This window comes from Rhinopithecus bieti, unplaced genomic scaffold, assembly GCF_001698545.2.
Source record: "Rhinopithecus bieti isolate Rb0 unplaced genomic scaffold, ASM169854v2 scaffold_7681, whole genome shotgun sequence".
In the NCBI taxonomy this organism is placed as follows: Eukaryota; Metazoa; Chordata; class Mammalia; order Primates; family Cercopithecidae; genus Rhinopithecus; species Rhinopithecus bieti.
In genome coordinates, this window is record NW_016806571.1 from 6,399,710 (window position 1) to 6,423,677 (window position 23,968).

The following is a 23,968-nucleotide window of genomic DNA, read 5'->3' on the forward strand; positions in this document are numbered from 1 at the left end:
CTCCTGGCTCAGCCATCTGAGCCTCTGTCACATGTCATCTTCTTGCTCAACCTTCTGGTTGAGGGGTGTGGCCTCCAGACCTACTCCCTCAGCCTGGGAGGACTCTTGGTAATAGAAACAGCTAGGGACAGATGGTCCCACCACCATGTCCTGGGAGTTCACCTTGCTATGGATCCATCCCACCCAGGTCTATAACAGGGCCCTGAACAAGTGGAAGTGGGGAGCTCAGGTCCCTGAAATCTATTCCTTCCGCAAATTGTAATTTTTTTTTTTTTTTTTTTTTTTTTGAGATAGAGTCTCATTCCATCAACCAGGCTGGAGTACAGTGGCACAATCTCTGCTCACTGTAACCTCCACCTTCCGGGAGTGATTGTCCTGCCTCAGCCTCCTCAGTAGCTGGGATTACAGCCTTCTACCATCATGGCCAGCTAATTTTTGTATTTTTAGTAGAGACAGGGTTTCACCATGTTGGCCAGGCTGAGATCAGGAGATCTCAAACTCCTGATCTCAAGTGATCCGCACACCTAGCCTCCCAAAGTACTTGGATTACAGGCGTGAGCCACTGTACCCAGTCTACATTTTTTTTTTTCAAAGATGGGATTTCACTCTGTCACCTAGGCTGAATGCCCTGGCATGATCTCAGTTCACTGCAACCTTCACCTCCCAGGCTCAAGCAATCATTCCACCTCTGCCTCCCTAGTAGCTAGGCCTACAGGCATGTACCACTATACCTGGCTAAGTTTTTTGTATTGTTTGTAGAGACAGGGTTTCACCCTGTTGCTCAGGGTGGTCTCAACCTCCTGGGCTCAAGCAATCCACCCACCTTAGCCTCCCAAAGTGCTGGGATTACAGGCATGACCCACCAGGCCTGCCACCTTCCATAAATTATAAACCCAGTCATGTGTAGAGCACATGTGATTCCCTACCTCTTTCTGAAAGAAGCATTTAGACAAGTTTACAAAAAAATATATATATGTACGAGAAAAATCACAGCCATTGGAGGAAATGAAGAAGTAACTGTGTCGATATGAACATTTTTATGGTTATTATGTTTGAGCATCAAACTCAGCTTCCTGGCAGCCAGAGTGAAAAGAGGAAGCATGCTAAAAGTTTCATAGGTCTAATTTTAGGATCTAAACTAGTCTTCCAAAAGAGATGAGTGGTTTCTTCACATGGAATCGTAAAAGCCCTTTTGCATGTGGAGTCCCAGAAAGGAGACCATGAGTAACAAATATAATTGGCAGTACCTTTGACTACGGCTTCAGAACAAACACATCATTGGCTTTTCAAATGATTATCTGTTTTAATAACTTTCCAGAAGAGGCAAGTCGCTCCTGGTCTCTGAGCCTCGGGATCTCTGCCAGCTCATGCAGTGGGGATGATACTGTAGAAGCCTCTGGTTCAGGCCCCCTATGAGGAAAACTATGGGTACTGTTCCTCAACAGAAGGATGGGTTTTCTCTCTTTCTTAGGGATCTTGTGAGCCAAGTCCAAACTCTGATGCAGAAGATGAAAGATGACCATGTGAGTCAGATTTATGGTTATTTCTAAATATTAATTTTCTAACTCACTAAAGTTGTCTTCAAATGAAGTTGTCTGCCATGAAAAGCAGTGAGCCCCATATGATTAGAGACATTCAAGCAGTGGTCGGACAGCCCCCTGACAGAGGTCCTATGGAGGAGATTATGTCAGTGGGGAGAGCTTTGTTGCTGGGCACAATGACACTGAAAATCCCTCCTGATGCTAAGATTCTGTGGTCTGTAAATAAACCTCTAAAATTCCTTCAGTTCAGAGATGCCGATTTCATTATTTCAAGTGGGCAAGGATGTTATAGAGGATTGACTGGATTTCCTATGGCAGGGATATTTTCATTTCCTTGTTGGAAATTACCAAGCATTTTCCTCCTTCCATATAGAGAGTAAATTTCCATGAAGATTGGAAGGTCATCACAGTGCTGATTGGAAGCAGAGATTTATGTGACTACTGCACGGATTTGGTAATGGGGGCCAGGTCCAGGCCTATGTGTTGTTCCTAACTTTGCCCAGTAGGCATTGGAGATCTTCCCTGAGAACAGTTCCTAAAACCAATCCTAGGATTATCCAGCTACACCCATGTCTGCACATATACATGTACAACACACACACACATTCTTCTTACCCCACCACCCTCCAGGTTCTTGGCACCATCTCCATGTCCTAGGTGGTGAGGTAGCAGGTGGCAGATATATGGTATTTCTACTCCTCTCTCCTATAACTCCTGAGAATTCAGAAAGAGGAAACTGTAGCAAGCAATTGGAAGGAGGAGTCTCCACTTTCTGCTCCTGAACCAAAGCTCTGGCTGAAGGTTCTAGTCTTCCCGCTGACCCATCTTTGACAACAGCAAGTAGTCAACTATTCATCTCAGATTTTGACGTGGTGAGCTGGCCACAGCTGGAGGCTAGAGGGGGAACAAGTCCTCAGGGCTGGAGCCAGAAGGGAAGTTGAGAACTGCCTCCACTGCCCTCTCACCCTAATCAATTTCTCCTCTTCCTCCTTCCTGTCTCTTTCTAGAATCTGTATTCTGCAGCCAACTTTGTTGACCATCTCCGCGATGCCTTGGATGTCCTGCATAGAGAGGTGGGTAGGGGGCTCCCACAAGCTGGTAACAGCTCAAGCATGGTGAGGGTGAAGGTGGATGGGGGGAAAGAATGGGAGAAGAACCCCCTTCTCTAAAGGAGACAGCCAGGGGCATGGGTTCCTTCCATTTTCAGAACCCCAAGGAAAGCTTATTCTATATGGAATCAGCCCAGAAGGGTCCCAGGTCTGAAGAAGGGAAGGCTGTTCCCCCACCACTACCTGGGACACTCGGTGGAATTGTCTAATGTCTCCCCACTACTATCTGGGACATTTTTTTGGTGGTAGCAGCCAGGTGGTCCCCAGGCTGGGCACTGCATTCTGAGCCACAGGGTGGGTCTAGAGCAAGCTCCTGTCTGGTCCTGCACCCAGCAGCACATTCCCCCTCCACCACCACCATCCTCTGGCAAGGACAAGCTGCCCTGGCTGCCTGACACAGGGCACTCTGACCACCAGATGCTGCCCTGGCGGGCTGAGCCTGCGTGCCTACTCAGCAGAGTTAGGCCAGGTTGGGCTGGAGGGAACAGGTCGCCTATCTCACCGAAGGTAATTCTAATGTATCTGGGCTCATTACATGATGGCCAAACAGAGATGATCTCTTAGCCTTTATTGTCCCACTCCAGGAGGTGCCATTGCTGCTGCAGCCCCTTTGGGTGGCACCCATGGAGTTGTGTGATGTACGGCCTGTAAGACCCTACAAGGTAGACCTGTATAGACTCCTCGGAACTCAACTCCAGAAAGACCAAGCTGGATTGCTAAAGGAACCCATTCCTCAGGGCCCTGAGACAGCCCCAGGAAGAAGCTCCCGGAGCCCCCCTCTCATCCGCAGCTTTTCCCTTAGGTGCCCAGAGCCCTGGTCAACCTCGTGGATTTCTTGAACCCCAGTGTCATGCGGCAGGTGTTCCTGGGAAACTCGGACAAGTGCCCAGTGCAGCAGGCCAGGTAGGCAGGTCCTGGCTGTCCCCACACTGGAGATGCCCTCACCTCCTGGTCTGGCCCACAGGCAGTGGTGCTGCCTCAGGGTCTTTGTGACTTGGTCTATCCATGTGTCCAAGTCTGTAAAGGATGACTCCTGCCAGAACAACCCCCTTCCGGGAGACTGGAGCCATGACTCCCCTGTTACCCAACCTCAAGGTGCCTGGCAGACAGCCACAGAGGGGAGGGATCAAAGTTGGGACAGAGGCTGGTGTCTGAGAGACAGGATAGCCCAGACTGAACATGGGCAGTGGTTAGGGATGTAGACATGTGTGGTCAAACTGTAACAGAAAGCAAGGAAAAGGTACGAGCAACTCAGTTACCTTCAGGGGAAGAAGAGAATTAGGAGGGACACAGGGAGTTTCAAACTGGGATGTTTTGTTTCTTAAACTGGGCCATAAGTACATGGGTGTGTGTTTTATTGTTCTTTGTATCTTACACATCTATTTACTTAGCAAATCTCACAGAACTTCCTGTGTACTGGGCATTGTTTCAAGTGCTTTAGAAATCTCTCTTTTAAGTAGATGTGATGGGTGTGAAAAGGGCACTTACGTGAATGAAGGAGAGGTCTAGGGCATAGCATCAGAGGCCCAAAAATACCAGCTCCAACACCAGAGGATGCATTTTCTTTTTAATTAAACACTAAATTTTCACTGCCCAAATTCATTTGCTCAGCTGAGTAATCAGTTGCAGGCCCAGCACCTGCAGTCCAACACTTGTGCTCTGTTGGTTTAGAGGGTCCTCATTCCCACACCGGCTCCCTCCCTTGGGCTTTCTCCAATGCCCCTGTCAGGCCTGAAGCCTGCCCCTGAGCATGTGTGCCAGAGCTCAAGACTTCAGTGCTCCTAAACCAGGGTGGGAGGGAGCCTCTCCACCCCTCCCCTGAACCTGGGCAATCAGAACCAGCACCTGATGGAAGCCTAGGCTCTGGGACCTCCTGCCTCCCCATCTTTGTGCAGCGTTTTGTGTAACTGCGTTCTGACCCTGCGGGAGAACTCCCAAGAGCTGGCCAGGCTGGAGTCCTTCAGCCGAGCCTACCAGGTAAGACCAAGAAGAGACCATCCTGTGTCCTCTCCCCCACGCTCACTCTGACACACAGCCCAGAGCCCCCAGGGAAGGAAGGGCTGGTCAGGGCTTGCGGGGAGACGGGGAGCACCCTGGTTCCCTTCCTCTGTCTCGCGTCACTGTGGTGTCTCAGGCCCCCTGGTTGGAATCATCCCAGTAGGATCCAGGTGGGAAAGCCCTCATGGCCCAGCTACCCTTGAGGGCTTAACCCCAACTCCTGGCCTGTAGCCCTGGATGCCTCATGAGGCCCCCCCTTCCCTCCCCCACACTCCTACTCCAAAGGCAGGTGCCGAGCCCCTGGAGGGTCTTCCCAGGTTTTTATCCCTTTTGGGACTTCCTGCCTAGCCCTTCAGAGACAGTAGTCTACTTACAATCAGTGCAGAAAGGTGACCCAACCTGTTTCCAAATTCTCGAAAGGGACGTGCCATCAGGTGCATTTGTGTTCTCAAGGGAAAGGCTGAGTCGGCCCCTTCATCTAGGGAGATGGGCTGCCCATCACCCCTGCTCTTGCCTCACTGGGCCCTGGGCCCACCCAGGGCCTGTGCTGAAGACCCTGTGCGTGTGTCCCCAGAGCAGCATGCGTGAGCTGGTGGAGTCAGGCCGCTATGACACACGGGAGGACTTTTCTGTGGTGCTGCAGCCCTTCTTCCAGAACGTCCAGCTCCCCGTCCTGGCGGTATGTCCCCTGCCCTCACCCATGGTGCTCTTTTAGAGGAAGAAATTCAAGGCAGAAATGCCAGTTGCTTCCATGAGCGTGTGCATAAAATGGGAAAGACACAGCTTTCCAGGGGCTGTGCTGGCAGGTGCAGGCTCCCTGAATGCCTGAGCCGTATCCGTATGTGTGAGGCTCCCATGACCCCTGTAACAGCCTCCATTGTGTTGAGCACCTACTAGTGCCAGGCACTGTGCTTTCCGTAAATAAAATGGTCACATCTGTCTTTGGAAATGAGTGTGATCATCCGCATGGAACACAGGTGTAGAGACGTGGCGCTTCCTTCCTAAGATCATTTAGGAAATAAGGGACAGGGAGGCCGACACGAACACAGCCAGCTCCAGATGACTAACTTTCTGCCACACACATGGTCTCTCTCATGTGCAGCACTGCGGTTATAAGGGAGCATTCTGGGGGTTCTCTGTTTCTACCCGGGCCATGCCCTTTGCCTGGCACTTCCACTCTGAACAGAAGAGATCTGTGAGTGGACCCAGTGAGGACTGAGGTCTGTTCCCCTGGGTTGCCATCCCAAGAGGCTCACCTAACTGGAGAGAAGTGGGAAGGAGAGCAGCTCTATGCACCCCCAGCACCTCCAGATGAAGAGGCTGGTGTCAGGGGACCCAGCTACGCAGGCCTTCCCCAAGGCTTTGTTCCATTCTCCCCACCAATACCACCAGGACCAGCAGACCAAAAGCTGGGAAGTCGCTTTTCCCATCTGGCTGACCAAGACTCTCTGCAGGACCAGGATCTCACTCCTTCATCCATGGCATGGCCTCAGGCATCACATGAATGTGCCCCAAAATAAATGACACTTTTCTAATTAAACAAGGGGCACTTATAGGGTCAAAAAGGAAGGTTAGGGGTTGGGGTTACCCGAAACTATTATTTGTGGGCTCACCCTCATCTCTCTCTTAAGGTAAGAGGGCCCTGTAGGGGCTGGTGATCTGGAGCACTCCAGGGGAAGGAAGGTGTGGAGTGGTCAGTCCCAGGGGCCAGGCCCGCTGGTGGTGGCTCCCTCTGAAGCAATAGGATCTTGAGGGGGTATGTTGGTCTCTTTCAGGATGGGCTCCCAGATACGTCCTTCTTCGCCCCAGACTGCATCCACCCAAGTCAGAAATTCCACTCCCAGCTCGCCAGAGCCCTTTGGGCCAATATGGTAAAATAAGTGGGGTGTCCCTTGTTCCCTGGGGTTCTAGTCTAGGGCACAGCACCAGCCCCTACAGAATGGAGCCTTGCAAGTGAGGCTGAGGGGTCAGTGGCTGGCACATCTGTAGACGTCTATGCGGCTGGAAATGTGGAGTCCTTAAGAGCCTGCTCGGCCTGAGCTCGGCTGCACCCTCTCCTCAGAGCTTTGAACTCTGAGGAGGGGCCTCTCTACAGAAACGCAAGCCAAAAACCCCACGTTCATTCAACTTTCCCTGTGTGCCAGCCACCATGTCAGGCAGTTTAAGCCATGTTATCTCATTTATGGCTCTCCACATCCCTGCTAGAGAAGCGTGACGAGTCTCCGAGGAGGCTACTCCCAGAGAAGCAAAGCGACTGGCCCAAAACCCCACGGCTGGCAACTGGCAGAGCCAGAAGCGGGAGCCAAGCCCCCCTGAAATTGAGTTCTGAGCTTTCCCCACTGCAGGATGCTGCCAGGGAATGCTCACTTCCATGGAAACAAACCACTACACCCATGTCTCTCTTTTCTTCCCTGATCAGCTTGAACCACTTGGAAGCAAAACAGAGACCCTGGACCTGAGAGCAGAGATCCCCATCACCTGCCCCACTCAGGTAAGAGGGGAGGACCTGCCTGGCTCCCCTCCACAAACCAGGGCACACAGTTCGCCCTACCCACTTCGTCTTCCACCCCAGCTTCCTCAGCACCCATCTCGCCCCCTTACTGACGCCTGAGAGATTTGGAGGATGGAGGGGAGTCCATGAGAATGGACAGGGGAGGCGAGAGGGGAGACAAGAGTGCAGCCGCCATTGGGAACAGGAGACGCAGCAGGGAGAGGAGGCCCAGGCCCCAGCAGAAGGAGGGGATCCTGGTGAGAAAAGTGGGCTCTTGAGAGAGGCAATCTGGATGCCAGGAAAATGGCAGGAAAGCTTCTTTTAGCAGCGGTGTTTGGGGCAGATGAAAAAGTCTGACTACAGGCTAGAGGGCCCAGGCAGGACCCCGGCAGGCTCAGGAGCTGTGGCTGGAGACAGGAGAGCTGGGATTAGGGAGATTCCACAAGGAAAGGATCACAGAGGAGAGCAGCAAAGGGCAGAGCCCAGAGCTGTATGGAGGAGGGACGAGGGTGGACCTACAAGGACACAGCAGCTGCAGGCTCCTTTTAAGGAGGAATCTGTAAGTGGTTGTTCAGCTTGACTTCAGGCCTGGAGTGGGGGCAGGTTCTCAGCCACATTGTCTTCAGCTCCTGTTTCTAGGCCCTGTCTTATGGCTTTTTAACCAAATAAGGCCAAGACCAGAGAGCTCTCAGCAGCAATAAAAGCAGAAAGCCTGACCCAATCTGGGAGGCTGGGTTTCCCTCCTAGGTTGGCCACACCACCCTATCCCACCCTCCCTGCTGGGGAATGGACCTGCAGCTCCCCCGTGTGTCTGCTGGGAATCCTGAGAGAGTGGGCACCCCTGTTCACTGCCTGCTCCCTGTCGGCTGCCTGCCCTACCCCAGTCTTGGGCTCAGGCTCAGTCTCGTGTGCCATCAGGAGAGCAAGAATGGCAGGAAGAAGGGATGGGAAGTGAAGATAGTCGTAGCAGAGGGCTCAGTTGCTGGGTCTTGTGCTTGGAGCTAAGGAGATTGTCAGATTCTGCAACAACTAGCGCAACACAGATGCCTCTAGTCCAGGTGGTCAGATGCTGGCCAAAGGCCTGGAGCAAAACCTTAAAGGCCCCTACAGTGCCAGGTGTAAACTCTTTAACTGCTTTCCTAAGAATGCCTGGGGGTTCTAGGGGAGAAGGCAGGGAACGTGGGTAGTGGGGGCATTTGGGGACTCAGAAATACCCACAATAAGCCATACTGTAGGTATTTCAATATTTTGCCAACCCTGTAGCCATACTGAATATCAGCCATGGAGCGCCCTTTCCAAACTGTCCACTCCCCTTCCATTACATAACAAAAGAAGCCATCATTTGCTCTTTCTTTCAACAAACGTGTATTGAGTACTGAGTTGGAGCCTAAGCCCTGGGTCAGGGAGAGCCCTGTCACCGTGGGCTTCAAGGCAATGCTTCCAGGCTCTGCCCCAGATCAGGCAGAGACCCCCAAAAGGAGGCTGCTCCACCCAGCAGCATCTTAAGCACAGTGGGCTCAGCGCCTCCCATCTAGAGCCTGATGGAGCCACTGCACTGATTTGCAGAGGTGAGCAGATCCAGCCTCGTGGAACCAGTAGAAGCCCAGCCCGGGTAAAGGTGTTGCTAAGCAACCTTGGAGCTCGTTCTGAAAGGGTCCATCTGTTGGCCAGCCCAACTTCACTGCGTTCTGAGCATTCTGCATTCCTCGGGTCCCATCTGCTCCCTCCCATGTGCCTTGGAGTGATATAAAAGTCCACCAGCATCTCAGTGTGAGCTGACAGGGGCCAGGCAGCACATATTTTTGTCCTAGATGTATCTAAACATAGAGGCAACAGGCGACAGGCAGGACGCAGTGGGGGGCGGGAGGCAGGAGGCCGAGATGGCTGTGAGCATGAGCTTTCTCAGCCTCCTCCCATCCCCAGTCTAACTGCTCATACACTCTGCGAGCCAGGTAGGGTGACTTAACAGCATACCGTGGATTTCTGTTGTACTTTCAAGTTGGACAGTCCTTTTACAGCCAACTTTTGACTAACCATTCTGTGGACTGAGCCTATACTCTGCCTTAATGGGCTTTCTGCCCAGTCCCTTCCTAACCCCAGGGCAGCTGGCTGAATGCCTGGTCCTTTTTTTTAGCTTTCATTCTTCTTGACCTCTCTGAAGCCCTTGTCAAAGGTCACCACCTCCCCCTTGAAATTCACTCCTTCCTGGGTTTGTGGACACTAAATTGCCTTTATTTTTCTGGTCTTCTGGTTGCTGCCTTTAACGACCCTCCTGTTCCCTTTCACCAGTCTTGAAAATGTAGATATTCTCCAATTTTCATGTCTCCATTCTGTTTTCTTTCCTTTTTCACTCACTTTTTGAAACAGGGTCTTGCTCAGTCTCCCAGGCTGAAGTGAGTGGAACAATCACAGCTCACTGCAGCCTTGAACTCCTGGACTCAAGCCATCCTCCCACCTCAGCCTCCTGAGTAGCTGGGACTGCAGGCATGCACCACCATGCCCAGCTAATTTTGGTTTGTTTGTTTGTTTATTTTGGTAGAGGTGGGGTCTTGCCATGTTGCTCAGGCTGGTTTTGAACTCTGGACTCAAGTAATCTACCAGCCTCAGCCTTCCAAAGAGCTGGGATTACAGGTGTGAGCTGCTGTGCCTGGCCTCTGTTTTCTTTTCTCTGTCTCCACATCCTTTCACTCTGAGACATCCATTTTCAGGATTTCCTGTGAAATTTCTTTGTGCTGGATTCCTCAGTCTCTCAATCTGTGTCTTCATATCTTCTTTCCCGAACTCCAATCCTCTATTTCCGACCTTTAAAATACATTTCTCCTTGGATGCTGTATATGGTATAAGGCTACCCAAAAGGCAGATTAATGTGTGATCAAGCAGGAGGGGCGCTGAAATAAGTTCATGTATTACACCCTGTCTTTTCTCGTAAGAAAAAGCAGAAGTCTGTCAAATTCCCTTGAATTTAGTTTGCTGTATAGCAGTGTTTTTGTATTGAATTACATTAAGTGACATTGTTATCTTTTTGATGCTCAGAGCTTCTAAATCTAATCCTGCCATGACCCCACCACCATCCATCTCAAGCTTCACATTCATTCAAAAAATAATTTTCTGAGCAAGGAGTGTCTAAATAGGAACTAATTCTTTGTCTTCCCAAACTCTCTGCTCCTTAGGATTTCTCTATTTCTGTCAGTGTCATTGGAGTTTTCAAGTTCTGCAGGCATGAAATGTCAGGGACCCTATCCAACAGGATTCTTACCAGTCCTCCAGAATCTAATAGGATTCTTCCCACCTGTCCCTCTTCCCATTCCCACTGCCACTGCAGGGGCTCAGATCCTCATCACTTTGCACGTTAAAGGCTAACTAGTCCCACCTTCCCACCATGAAACAATAGACTTACGTAATCTTAGGTTCTCAGTGGGGAGGGCCTTAGACTTCTGTGGATGCAATCTCTCAGAGAATAATGGAATTCTTCTACCACATCCCTCCCAAGACACCCTATGACCTCTGCTTAAATGTTCACAGTTTTTTTTTTTTTTTAATATATTTTACTTTAAGTTCCAGGATACATGTGCAGAAGGTGCAGGTTTGTTACAGAGGTATACATGTGCCATGGTGGTTTGCTGTACATATCAACCTGTCATCTAGATTTTAAGCTGTGCATGCATTAGGTATTTGTCCTAATGTTCTCCATCCCCAAATGTTCACACTTTCTTAAGGTGAGCTTTCAAACCACCTGAAATCAGTGTAGGTAGGAACCAGCACTTTTTTTTTTTTTAATTAATAGTGATGGGGTCTCACTCTATTGCCCAGGCTGGTCTCAAACTCCTGAGCTCAAGCAATCTTCCCACATTGGCCTCCCAAAGTGCTGGGATTACAGGTGTGAACCACCACACCCGGTGCTAGCACTTTTTGAATGGAATGGGATGGAAAACCTCATAGGGGCCGGGCGCGGTGGCTCAAGCCTGTAATCCCAGCTTGGGAGGCTGAGACGGGCAGATCACGAGGTCAGGAGATCGAGACCATCCTGGCTAACACGGTGAAACCCCGTCTCCACTAAAAAATACAAAAAACTAGCCGGGCGAGGTGGCGGGCGCCTGTAGTCCCAGCTACTCGGGAGGCTGAGGCAGGAGAATGGCGTGAACCCGGGAGGCGGAGCTTGCAGTGAGCTGAGATCCGGCCACTGCACTCCAGCCCAGGCGACAGAGCGAGACTCCGTCTCAAAAATAAAAGAAAAAAAAAAGAAAACCTCATAGGACATCCCATGAAACACCATCAAGTCCTCCTGCCTCTGCCTGCCACCACCCACCTGAGAGTCTTCTCAGCTCCAACCACTCATTGCACACATGGCTGCCAACCCCTGCCTCATATGGGGATTTCTCCTTGGAATGTGGCCCCCTGTAAGGTGGCGACTGTACATCTGGTTTCATCCAACCAGCACAGAAGAGAAGAAAATCACGCCTCCTTCCCTGTGGAACGTTACACCTAGCAATGCAGCCAGGATGTTAATGGCCTTGTCCCGCAGCCACTGATTCACATTGCTGACTCACATCAGGAGGCTGTCTGGGCTCTGCCTCCCCAGGCAGCCCACACCATCTTTGCATGGCTGGAACTACTAGACCAGTTCCTTGCGCTACCATTCAGTTGACCCCCCTTTTACTCACGGGGGCTCCAAACCTAGCCTTCAAGAGCCAGTCAGGCTCCATCGAACCCGTCTTTCATGTCATCTGCTTGGCTCCAGGCTTTAAACCACTCTGACTCATGCATGTACCAAGTGGTCAATGATCAATAAACCCAGCTAAAAACAAGCCCAATAAAACCCAATAAAAACCCATTAGACAGGGACATAGGAGTTGGGAAAAAAAAGAAAAGAAGGGGAGTGGGGAGAAAGCCCTGAGGCACCCGCCACAACCCTGGGCTGTTACTGTTCTTGCCATGGCCTCAGTCTGTAACACATTCTAGTGTCTCCTTGACCTCTGGCCCTCTAGCTCTGCCTCCTTTTCCCCAACCTGTAGATCTTGTGATCAAACAGATTCAATGAAACACATTCTCCAGTTGCACTCACAGCACTTCCAAAAAGGTCGGGTTTGTCTTTCCCTCAGTGCCTCCCATGCTGGTCACGGTAGGACTGGCTCCAGCCGCTGGACTCGAAGCCCAGTCTGGGCTCCTTTGAAGTGCAGGGAGAATGCCACTGAGTCTTGTCTCTGAGGACCCTACATCTCCAAATCTTGCCACAGTTCCTCAGCAGGTGCTGCACTGACTGGCCACGCCGTTCTCTGATGCTTCACTGCCTCAGCTTCTCAAGTCTGTCTCCCCATCTGAGCCAGTTGTCTCTTTCTCTCCTCCCCTCATCCTGGCACCTAGAAACGCTCTCTAACACTTCAGCTGCTCAACCAGCATGGGTCAGTTATTTATAGAATGCTCCCAGATCACCCTCTCTGTTGGTGAACGCTGAGGGAATGCTTACTGTTAACCCAAGACAAGCCCAAGTAGCTATATGGACCTGTCACCATAAGCCCTCTTCTGTCTTATGCTGTTGTAGGTGGTCCAGGGCTCACTTCTCCCACTTGGCCCTGAGTACCTCTCCTTGAAAGGATGTCAGGGGCCGGGCATGGTGGCTCATGTCTGTAATCCCAGCACTTTGGGAGGCTAAGGCAGGCGGATCACGAGGTCAGGAGATCGAGACTATCCTGGCTAACGTGAAACCCCCGTCTCTACTAAAAATACAAAAAATAAATAATAATAATAATAGCCGGGTGTGGTGGCAGGTGCCTATAGTCCCAGCTACTCGGGAGGCTGAGGCAGGAGAGTGGTGTGAACCCAGGAGGCAGAGATCGCGCCACTGCACTCCAGCCTGGGCGACAGAGCAAGACTCTGTCTCAAAAAAAAAAAAAGAAAAAAGAAAAAAGAAAGGATATCCGTTACCAGCCCCTGTTTCAGACAGGAATGCTGAGACCAGAGGAAAGGGAAGACTTGTCAGGTGCCTCAGGGAACCAGGATCTGAGCTGGGGGCTGAGAGCTCTGTGTGGGTGGACTCTGTCCTTCCAGTCTCTGCTGAGTCCTTCTCTTCCTTTCCCGCTGTCTGACCAACAGGGTTTTTGTTGGCCTGACCTCCAGTGTGAGGAATGGAACCAGGCAAGAGGCCTGTCCGGTCAGCTCTGGCCCCAGTTGGGCATTCATCACTTGTTCCCTAACCTGGAAGCAGTCCCTTCCTCACTCAGGCTCAGCTTCTGCTCATCTGTAAAGTGGGGCAGTTGGGGGGTGCAAAGTCAGTCACCTACAATGCCAGGCAAGAATATGGTTGTGTACATGTGGTCAGGTATGAGACAAGATCACTTGTCCAACATTCTGGTTTTCCCTTTCCTTTTTTTTGAAACAGAGTCGTGCTCTGTCACCCAGGCTGGAGTGCACTGGTACGATATCAGCTTACTGCAACCCCTGCCTCCCAGGTTCAAATAATTCTCATGCCTCAATCTCTCAAGTAGCTGGGATTACAGATGTGTACCACCACACCTAGCTAATTTTTTTTTTTTTTTTTTTTTTGTATTTTTAGTAGAGACAGGGTTTCACCATGTTGTCCAGCCTGGTCTCGAACTCCTGGCCTCATGTGATCAACCCCCCTTGGCCTCCCAAAGTGCTGGGGTTACAGGTGTGAGCCACTGCACCCAGCCTAAATTTTTTTTTTTAATTGAAACAGAATCTCACTCTGTTGCCCAGGCTGGAGTACACCGGCACAATTATAGCTCACTGTAACCACAAACTCCTGGGTTCAAGCAGTCCTTCTGCCCCAGCCTCTTGAGTAGCTAGGACTACAGGCACATGCCACCATGTTGAGCTAATTTATTTTTGTAATTTTTTGTAGAGATGGGGTCTTGCTATGTTTCCCAAGCTGGTAGTAAACTCTTGGCCCCAAGCAGTCCTCCTACCCTGGCCTCCCCAAACGCTGGGAATACAGGCATGAGCCACAGTGCCAGCCTGGTTTGTTCTGCTTGTTCCCATTTTATTCCCAAATTTTCAGACCATGGGCTTACTACTCCACTGAGCACATTTTGTGGGAGTCTTCATAGCCCTGGGCCCAGTTGGTGTTTCCTGATCTCAGTCTTATCAACTTGATCTTGCTTCCCTGTCATTTTTATGTTTTCTCATTAGCTTTCTCCCCATTTCTCCTTTGTCTGCTTCCTTCTTCCTTCTTTAATTAACCCCTTACCTGCAACTGGGTGGACTTGGGTTCTTGACTGGGCTTGTGTGAAAACTGATTGTGAAACAGATAGGTAAGTAGAGGATGTTTTACAAAAAAAAAAAAATGACTAAGATACAGGAACCCAACCTAAAGAGGATGAGACATATAATTCAAAGGAGGCAGAAAGAAAAAACATAACAGATATTCAAATATATTGATAATCATAATACTTTCTGGAAGAGAAAAAAAAATGCTGAAACATGAATCCCTTGCTAGAGAAATTACAAAGCCAAGAAAATAGATAGGTCTGAGGATTAGGGAGCTGTGCAGTTGCTGGGAGGAACACAGAAGTGCAGACCCCAGACTGCAATGGGTATGAAACCCTCTGCGCGTCTTGTGTTGTCCATCCCTTGCCAGAGCTGTTATGTAAAACCCTCTGGGGAACGAATGAAATTATGTTTATATAGTTCTTTCTATATAAGTGCAGAAGAATCATGTTAAATCAATCTACAGGGCAGGATTGTTAGTTTTTCTCCTTCTCAAGCAAACTTCAGTGCTGTCAGATAACCTCTCCATGTGGTTTCTTTTCTCTTAGAATGAGCCCTTCCTGAGAACCCCTCGGAACAGTAACTACACGTACCCCACCCAGCCAGCCATTGAGGTAACCCCTGACTCACATCGGCGTCTCTCAGACACAAACCATTTCCACTTGCCAGGGGCTCGGGTGTGGTACAGGTTTCAGAGTGTTCACTGAAGCAGAAATGTGCTTCTTACGTACTGGGGATTGGAATGTACAGAAAAGGCTCCCGAACCACGAAGCCCCAGGATTGCCCTAACATGTTCTCAAGTTGCTTACCTGACGTCAGCCCCCAAGCAGAGGAAGTGCCTGTGGATTGATTTTCTTTGACCTTGGCAATCCTGGGCTCACAGACATGGTTACTGCTTAAGCAGCTCAGCCTCTCAAGAGGGAGAGGCTGCGGGTGTGACGTGGCGATGGCTTCTCAGAAGGTGAAAGCTGAGTGCGAGGGAACTGCAATTCCAGGGGTGGGGCCCAAAAGGAAGTGGAGGCATGTTCGTGTTCATGTTCATGTTCCTGTGGGCCCCTAGGCCTTGTCTGGTTCAAGTCAGTCATTCTAGTGCTGAGGATTCAGAGCCCATGGTTAATTCCATTGGATGAACCATGTCTGTGAGCCTAGGACGGCCACTGCAAAGACGGCCTGGAGGACCCTGGACTACACCATGACTGGCAGTCAGGCCTGGTCCAGATCAGGTCTGTTGGTCACCAGGATGGGGTTCGACCAGCAGTTTCGGTTTCACACCTATATTATATCCAGTCTCATGCTGGGGGCTAGAAGGCATGCAGAGAAGTATCGAACATGGTCCAGACCAGGAAAAGTGAGAGCCCAGTGGAGTTTCACAATTATTGAGCACATACTATGTGTCAGACACTATTCCAGGAAGACAGAAGTGTCAACCAGACAGATGGTTCCCGGCCCTCACGTAACTTACAGTCTACAGAAAAAGGCATCTTATATACATGGCTAGGCATGGTCATTTCAGATAGTGATGACAGCTCTGAGGAGGGTGATGGGGCCGGGGCAAGGGAGGCACATTCAGGTGCACTGTGCAGTCCAGGCCTCTCTGAGGGGAGATTTAAACTGAGAAATGCATAATGAAGAGATACTTGCTACACAGAGAGCCAGAAACACAGTCCCAGGCAGAAGGACCATGGACCACACAGGCTCAGAAGTGAGACTGTGTTGGGTGTATTTGGGGAAGAGAGAGGTGGTCAGAGTGACTAGGGGCATGAGAATGAGGTGGAGAGTAGGGGAAATGAGATCAGGAGTGCCAAGAAGCCAGATCACACAAAGCCTGAATTCCTGAGTTAAAATATTGGATTTCAAGTGGAAAAAGGTGGGAAGCCATTGGCGGTCTCAGGAGGGAGTGACATGATCTGGTTCATGTCTTTCAAAGATCTCCCTGACTGCTATCTGTAGAATGGATTGCGCATCTGCAGGAGTGATTGGGGAAAGACATTTTATAAGCCAGCTGAAGAAACTAACCCATATGAAATTGTTAAGAACTGTTGGATGCTAAGCTCTGCAGTACAAGCAATACCAGATTGCTGGCTGCAGGTTATGCTGTGTCCAGCCTCTCTGAGTTTTCTCAGGCTCACGTTAGCCCAGTGGAGGCTTGTCCTCATTGAACCAGTGACCAAATTCCATGAGAATTGAAATGTCAGCTGCATCTTATGAATCAGGCATTTCTTCATTGATTCAACATTTACCTGTTGGATGCCTACGTGGAGTGGGCACTATGCTAAATGCTGGGTAGACAATGGTGAGTTGAATGGGTCTGGATCTGCCCTCTTGGTTCTTCAGTCTCATGCGTCTTTGCTTTTGCTGCTGGAAAAGCTGAAAATCCCAGAGCTAGAAGGGCATGTGTTAACAGCTTTCTACTCAAAGTAGCCACAGAAACAAAATTCTGTCATCTGAGGTAACATGGATGAGCCTAGAGGATATTACGTTCAGTGAAATAAGTCAGCCACAGAAAGACAAATACTACATGTTCTCACCATATGCGGAAGCTAAAGAAGTTGACTTCACAGAAGTAGAGTATAAATAGTGGTTATTAGAGTCTGGGAAGGGTGCATGGTGGTTGCAGAGTAGGGACAGCAGAAATAGATTAACAGAAAATTATAGCTAGATAGGAAGGATAATTTCTAGTGTTCTATGGCACAGTAGGGTGACTATAGTTAACAGTTTACCATATATTTTCAAATAGCTAGAACAGCAGATTTTGAATGTTCCCAACACAAAGAAACGATAAATATTTGAAGTGAGGGATATGCTAATAACCCTGATTTGATCATTGCACATTGTAGAGATGTATCAAACTATCATACTATGCCTCATAAATATGTACGCTTATATGTCAATTAAAAATAATAAAAGCAAAACTGATAAAGTAGGCACAAAGAGGCTTTACCTGGGAGTTTGTTAGAAATGCAGAGTCCTGGGTGCCACCCCAGACCTGCTGAATCAGAATCTGCAGCTTAAGATCTTCAGGGGATTTGGATGCACTGATTTTGAATGTGGTGCATAGTTCTTCCCTTGTGACAGATGAACACGTTTAAATTCCAGCCAGGGTCTGTTCATCTACACGGAATACGCTTATCTCTGGTTCACGAACTATCTGAGCTATATCTCATGTGCTGATGGCTGAATAACTTTTACATTGCATTTTCTCTGAGTATTTGTCATCTGCACACAAGGATGTTCTTGATTTCATTAAATCTTTCAACAGAAGAAATCCATCAGTATGATGAATTGAGCAGTCCCTTGGAAAAAACTAAATTCCATTGGACTAAGCAAATAATATTTAAAAGTTCAATTTTTGCTCCCTCATGAAAGGAGTATTTCAACAAGGCTTGTCGTCATCATCTGACTGAAGAGAAGGATAAGCTTTCATAGTGTCTGGCAGTCAGACTCCTGGACAATCAGTCAACCTGGTCAAGCCCTACTCCACACTCAGCATGCATATATTTGGGACTTTGGGAAGATATTCAATTTGCCCCCAGATTTTTGGTACTAATCATTTCTGTGCCCTCTGCTTCCCTTCCCACTCCTTCCCCCAGCACCTAGAAAATATGCTCTGTGTTAGAGATAGAGAAAATTTACTAAAAGCATCCAGGGTTGCTTGCATTAATTTACAAACATATAAGGAATAAGGCTGTTAAGTTAAATATGCAAAAAGACATACAGGTATCCAGAAAAGATAGGCAGAAACTAGGAGCCTTACAATTGTAAAATATTTTGTGTTATTATTCTAAAAATCTTTTAATTATTGTTTAGGTTCTAGCATTATAATTAGTGTCAATTAGCTTAATTTTATAAAACACACATACCTGTAATCTGTTAGGCATCCAAATGCTGTGTTCCTTTGGGAGACTCACCTGTATATGACTTCATGGTTTTCTTCCCTGCTTTGGGGCAGCCACTGGCTCCATTCAAAGCATAGACATATTGGCATAAGAAAGGTTGTGTGTGGGTGCACATGTGGGGACATGCACTATGGGTTGTGCATAGGGGTAGCTAGACACACCCATTTCTTCCCCTAATTTCCCTCCTAGCCCATCTATAGCTCACAGTTCTTTCCCTCACATGATCCTGTATGGTGACTCGTTTCTAGCCTGCATCAAAAATCCCTTAGCTGGTTCTTCTTGGGCTGAAGTTTATCTCCCTGTACAATGAGTGTTGGGCACTGAATCTTTTCTCCTGTTGATTTAGAACTGGGGCAGTGACTTCGTGTGTACAGAGTGGAAGGCTTCCAATAGTGTTCCAACCTCTGGTGAGTGAAAACATCATCATCCCCTTCGATTAAGGGCCTTGCCAAATATCAGGCTGGGGGAGACCCTACAAATATACCCTGGAGCTTTCAGCAGGACTTGCTAATTCCCATGCAGTGCAGACCTAGATCCTGCCCCACGGCCTCTGCAGCCACAGCTGGGCATCCAGGTGGAGGTGCACAGACCTCTCCACTGAATGCACTTCTTGTTTCCTTATAGTCCCAGTGGCAGTCCCTTAGGCCTCCCTGCCCAGTGAGGCAGGTAGAGTCAGGGATTGGGGTTCAACCTGCCTGTGCTACATGACCCCACAACTGGAACTTTCCTGGACCACCCCAGTGTGAATCAGGCTCTTCTGAGGATGGACAATAGCCATGAAACCCATTCCCTTCAGTGCCTTGGTTGCTCTGAATGAATGGAAGGGGCAAAACTGCTAAAGCCTTAAGCTGAAAATAAGTACAATGGGGAGCAGTGGGACAGAGTTATAGACTTCTGGTAAAATGTGTACTTTAAAAGGTAGACACCCCCAGCCCCCACAACCACATCTCTGCTTGTCTCCCCTAGTCCACCAGCTCCAACCAGCAGACATCAAAGTGGTGGCCGCCCTGGGTGACTCTCTGACTGTGAGTAGTGAGCCGTGAACCAGGATGGGCAGCTCAGAGTCCAGCCAGGCCCCGTGCAAAATCTATTCTTCGCCAGCATTGGCTCCACATTCAGTGCTGAGCCCGTGTTATTGAGGGCCTACCTGTGTCAGGCACTGAAACATAGCCAGGCGGTGTAGAATGCCCTGTCTCACCACCTTCCCAGTTCTGCTCAAATCCCCCTCCTCCACGAGGCCTCCCCTCAATTCCCAGGGAGAAGCAATCCCAGCCTTCCCCGCTGTTTGCAGGCACAGGTATTTTGTTGGTATGTGATGGCACTCATCCAAGTCGGCCTGCTTTTATCAAGGGACTCATCTCCATCTACCCAGACTCAGAGTGGCAGGTCTTACACACACACTGCCCCATGCTCCCTACTCCATTTAAGGACATGTGCTTTGGGGCAGAGGGAGCCCAGTTCCTCGCACATAGCACAGTCTTGCTAAGTGAATTGTGTTCGCCCGATTACTTAGCCATTGCTGTGTTCAACAATACTCTATTAGTAATTCTAAGGGAAATAAGGTATGAAACACAGTCATATCCCCCCAGCAACCTGTCTGGCTAGAAAAACAAGAACCATACACAGAAAGAAATGCATAATCACATAGATGACATATAGGACTTGGATGTTTTATTTTTATTTTTTAACTTTTAAGTTCAGGGATCCGTGTGCAGGTTTGTTCCACAGGTAAACTTGTGGCATGGGGTTTGCCGCAACGATTGTTTCATCACCCAGATATTAAGCCTAGTACCCCTGAGTTATTTTTCCTGATCCTCTCCCTCCTCCCATCCTCCACTGCCTGATGATAGGCCCCGGTGTGCGTTGTTCCCCTCCACATGGTACTTTTATTTTTATTTATTTATTTATTTATTTATTTTGAGACGGAGTCTCTCTTTGTCACCCAGCCTGGAGTGCAGTGGCCGGATCTCAGCTCACTGCAAGCTCCGCCTGCCGGGTTTACGCCATTCTCCTGCCTCAGCCTCCCGAGTAGCTGGGACTACAGGCGCCCGCCACCTCGCCCGGCTAGTTTTTTTGTATTTTTTAGTAGAGACGGGGTTTCACCAGGTTAGCCAGGATGGTCTCGATCTCCTGACCTCGTGATCCGCCCGTCTCGGCCTCCCAAAGTGCTGGGATTACAGGCGTGAGCCACCGCGCCCGGCCTCCACATGGGACTTTAAAAATAGGGTATTTATTTCAGGAGAAACCAATACCAGCCCCACACGTGTGAAGGTGTTGCCATTTTGGCGTGAACGTGGAAAAAGATGTGGAAAGGCACATGAGTCTGTTCACCACTAATGAGCTCTGGTGGTATTTGCGTGTGGGTAAGGGGTGAGGAGGGAGCGTGGAATCTGTGGCAAGGGGCAGGATTCTTAAGACAGGGGTAGATCATTCGTTTAAATCTTTGTATCATTTAACATGTTACTTTTGTAAATTTTTTTTTTTTTTTTTTTTTTTTTTAAAGACAGAGCATTTAGAGAAAGCTTTATAGAGGAGATAGGAACTGATGAGGGTCTCAGAGAATGAATTTGGAAATGTAAGATGCTGGAAAGGAGGGAGTTCAGCATTCCAGGAGGGGATGGGAGTGGGTGGTAATGGGGTAGACCAGCTCAGGGCCCTCAGGCTTCCAAAAGAATGGCAGGTAATTAGCTTAGGCCTGAAGGTTTGTGTGGGATGGGAAGGAGGGAGCAAACAAGGGGAAGGAAAGTAGAAACCAGATTATGGTGACCTCAGAAGATTGGTGAAGGGATTTGGCTCTGATCTTGAAGGTAAGGGAGACTCATTGAAGGGTCAGGGCTGGGGTTGGGAAACATGAATAAAGAGGCATGTTCAGGAGGAACAGAAACTGGAGTCAGTTTGCTCAGGCCGGAGGCCAGGGTGTTGCCCGTGGCAAGGAGGTGAGGGTCTCAATTAGGAACATGGCAAAGGGAACAAAAAGAAAGGGGCGGGTGCTAGGGAGGGTGGGAAGGAGGAACCAACAGGACTTGGTTACTGGTTGTAGGTAGAGTACTGGGAAGAAGAATGTATCAAGACCACTCCAAGTTTAAGGTGGCCTGGAGAAAAGCCGGTACTATTTGTAGAAAAGGCAAATCCAGGTCCCAGCTGCTACTCCAGGGCCAGAGGAGGCTCTTCCAGTGCCCTCAGCCTATACCCCAGCCCAGCCCTGAAATTTCTTTTTGCTTTTTATAGACAGCAGTGGGAGCGCGACCAAACAACTCCAGTGACCTACCCACATCTTGGAGGGGTCTTTCTTGGAGGTGAGAATGTTCTTGACGCATGCTCTATTGATGATGCTCTCTCAAAGAGGCATGAGTAGTGTTTCCCCTGTCACCCCTCCAGGATGCAGTTGGGTCCCCAGGGCGCAGTGCGAGACAGGGGAGTCGGTGGTGCTTGCATTACCCCTGAGGGTAATGGGAGAGATGCCCCAGGGGCAGAATCTCTGGTTCTGGTTCTGACTTATGCATATGTTGACACATGGAGCAGCATGTTGGCATGATTTTAATAAATATGCTTTCTCCTCCCCAGCATCGGAGGGGATGGGAACTTGGAGACTCACACCACACTGCCTAGTAAGTAGCAGCCCGGAGAGGCACCATCACTGTGGCCATCCTCCCTGGGGCCAGGGCCTTCCTGCTAGAGGAGGGGAAGAGGAGGTTATCTGCAATGAGGGAAGTCAGCCAGCCCTGAAAATCCCCAGAACTCCTGTGTCCCACCCCTGTGTCCCCACCCTGCATGCTCATCTCAGTTACTGTGAGGGTCCTGCAGGCTCTCACCTGTGCTCTCCTCCTCCTCCTCTAAAGACATTCTGAAGAAGTTCAACCCTTACCTTCTTGGCTTCTCTACTGGCACCTGGGAGGGGACAGCAGGACTAAATGTGGCAGCGGAAGGGGCCAGAGCTAGGTGAGTAGATGCCATACAGGAGGGCGAGTGGAAGGCAAGGCTGAGACATCAGGGTGGGAAACCGGAGGAGAGGAGGGTGGTGTCCAGGAGCCTGGTCCCGGGGGCAGTAGCAGCTGTGCAGGACTTTCCATGTGAATTATCTCCTGAGATCCTCACACCCTTGGACAGGGGCACTGAGGCTTATAAGCTTTCCAGAACCACCAAGATTATCCAGCAAGTTATCAGAGGAGGCAGGATCAGACCATGGCTGAATCAGGAGCCTTTGCTCTGACAGCTGTGCTATTACCACCTCTCCAGGGCAGCAGGAGGTGCACATCTGCCCTGGACTCCTGCGCTGTCCCTGCTGGCTCCAGCTCCACCTCCTGCCCAGCAGGTCAAACATGCAGGGTGGCTCTCAGCACCTGGAGAACTGAGTGCATGACCCCGGTGATAGCTGCCCTTTCTCTCTCCCCACCTCTCTTCAGTCTTTGGCTCTGAAAAAGCTATATTCTGACACTAGGGAGTTAGGCGTCAGGGCCCCCAAAACAGCATGGTGGCTGTTTGTTTTCACTGGGATTGTTGTTGACAACAACTCAGATAATTAAAGCTGAAATGCCTGACCAGGCTTATTGATTTTCTGCATGGAGCGTGCTGGGTGTATGCTTTGTAGAAGGATCACTATGCTCTGATCACCAGGGAAACGACACTGGCTTGACTCACTCTGTTTACAGGGAATGTTCCTTTCAGAAGTGGTAACGTGGGCCCCATGCTCTCTTTGAGTCTCTAAGCCACAGGAAGCAATGTCAGTTCCTCAACGTCACGAGCAGGAAGAACTTATTTTTCTGCAGAAACTGGGCTTTGTGGGGTCATTATAGCAACATCTAATTACTGTTACTGTGATTGCTATCATCACTGTTATTGTCATCATCATTCTATTGTTCTTGTACAGTACAGGCTTCATTTTCCAGGGGCTGAATTTTCACTCTGTTGACAATCAAACCCCTTCTTCCTTTCTCACTTCACTTCTCTGCCTTTTCTCTTTGACTGCTGCTCAGCACCTCTGCCAGATGAAGTCAGTGGCCAGGGAAGTAGTTGAGACATGTGGCTCCTTGTGGGTATCTCTGATGTCTGATGTTAGGGGAAAGAAAGTAATCCATTGACTTAAGAAAGGAAGGTTGGATAATTGCTTCTATAACTTTTCTTTATCTCTATTCTGTTGTTTATTAGCATAGATACAGATGAGTTCACCTAAAGAGAAACATATATGCCATAGCAGAGTCCCTAATATCATAGGGTGTGGGGTCAGATAATTTGTGTCTACATTCCAGCTCCAAGACTTGCTAGCTGTGTGACTTTGGGCAAGTTGCCTAGCATCTCTGAGTCTTAGTTTCTTCAGCAATAAATAGGGATAATAATAGTACTTATCAGCGTTGTCATAAGCATTAAATGAGACATATAATCCATGAAAAGAATGTAGTACAGTACATAATACCCACCAAAAAAGTAGCACAGTACAAATGTACCAAAAGTTTGCCATTTAATAATGGATCTTTAGTTTCAAAGTTTTTTTCACCTAACTTTCCTTCCATCAATCAATAAGAATTCATTCAACACCTGCAAAGGACTCAACCCCAAGGTGGTTACTCAAAGATACAAAGGGCCAGGCATGGTGGCTCACATCTGTAATCCCAGCACATTGGGAGGCCAAGGTGGGTGGATCACCTGAAGTCAGGAGTTCAAGACCAGCTTAGCCAACATGGTGAAAACCTGTCTCTACTAAAATCAAAAATT

General features: G+C 49.1%; 1 protein-coding gene across 2 annotated transcripts in view; it reads left to right on the forward strand.

The window, feature by feature from the left end:
- PLB1 (phospholipase B1) overlaps positions 1-23,968 on the forward strand; it is a 149,649-nt gene that overhangs the window by 104,709 nt on the left and 20,972 nt on the right. For both annotated transcript variants that reach the window (XM_017877010.1, XM_017877011.1), the window contains exons 36-49: positions 1,472-1,523; positions 1,915-1,995; positions 2,549-2,614; positions 3,453-3,553; positions 4,546-4,627; positions 5,223-5,327; positions 6,424-6,519; positions 7,068-7,139; positions 14,912-14,977; positions 18,606-18,666; positions 19,226-19,284; positions 21,488-21,555; positions 21,824-21,867; positions 22,099-22,198. In XM_017877010.1, coding sequence (XP_017732499.1) covers positions 1,472-1,523; positions 1,915-1,995; positions 2,549-2,614; positions 3,453-3,553; positions 4,546-4,627; positions 5,223-5,327; positions 6,424-6,519; positions 7,068-7,139; positions 14,912-14,977; positions 18,606-18,666; positions 19,226-19,284; positions 21,488-21,555; positions 21,824-21,867; positions 22,099-22,198 — 1,053 coding nt within the window. The remainder of the gene's footprint in view (positions 1-1,471; positions 1,524-1,914; positions 1,996-2,548; positions 2,615-3,452; positions 3,554-4,545; positions 4,628-5,222; positions 5,328-6,423; positions 6,520-7,067; positions 7,140-14,911; positions 14,978-18,605; positions 18,667-19,225; positions 19,285-21,487; positions 21,556-21,823; positions 21,868-22,098; positions 22,199-23,968) is intronic.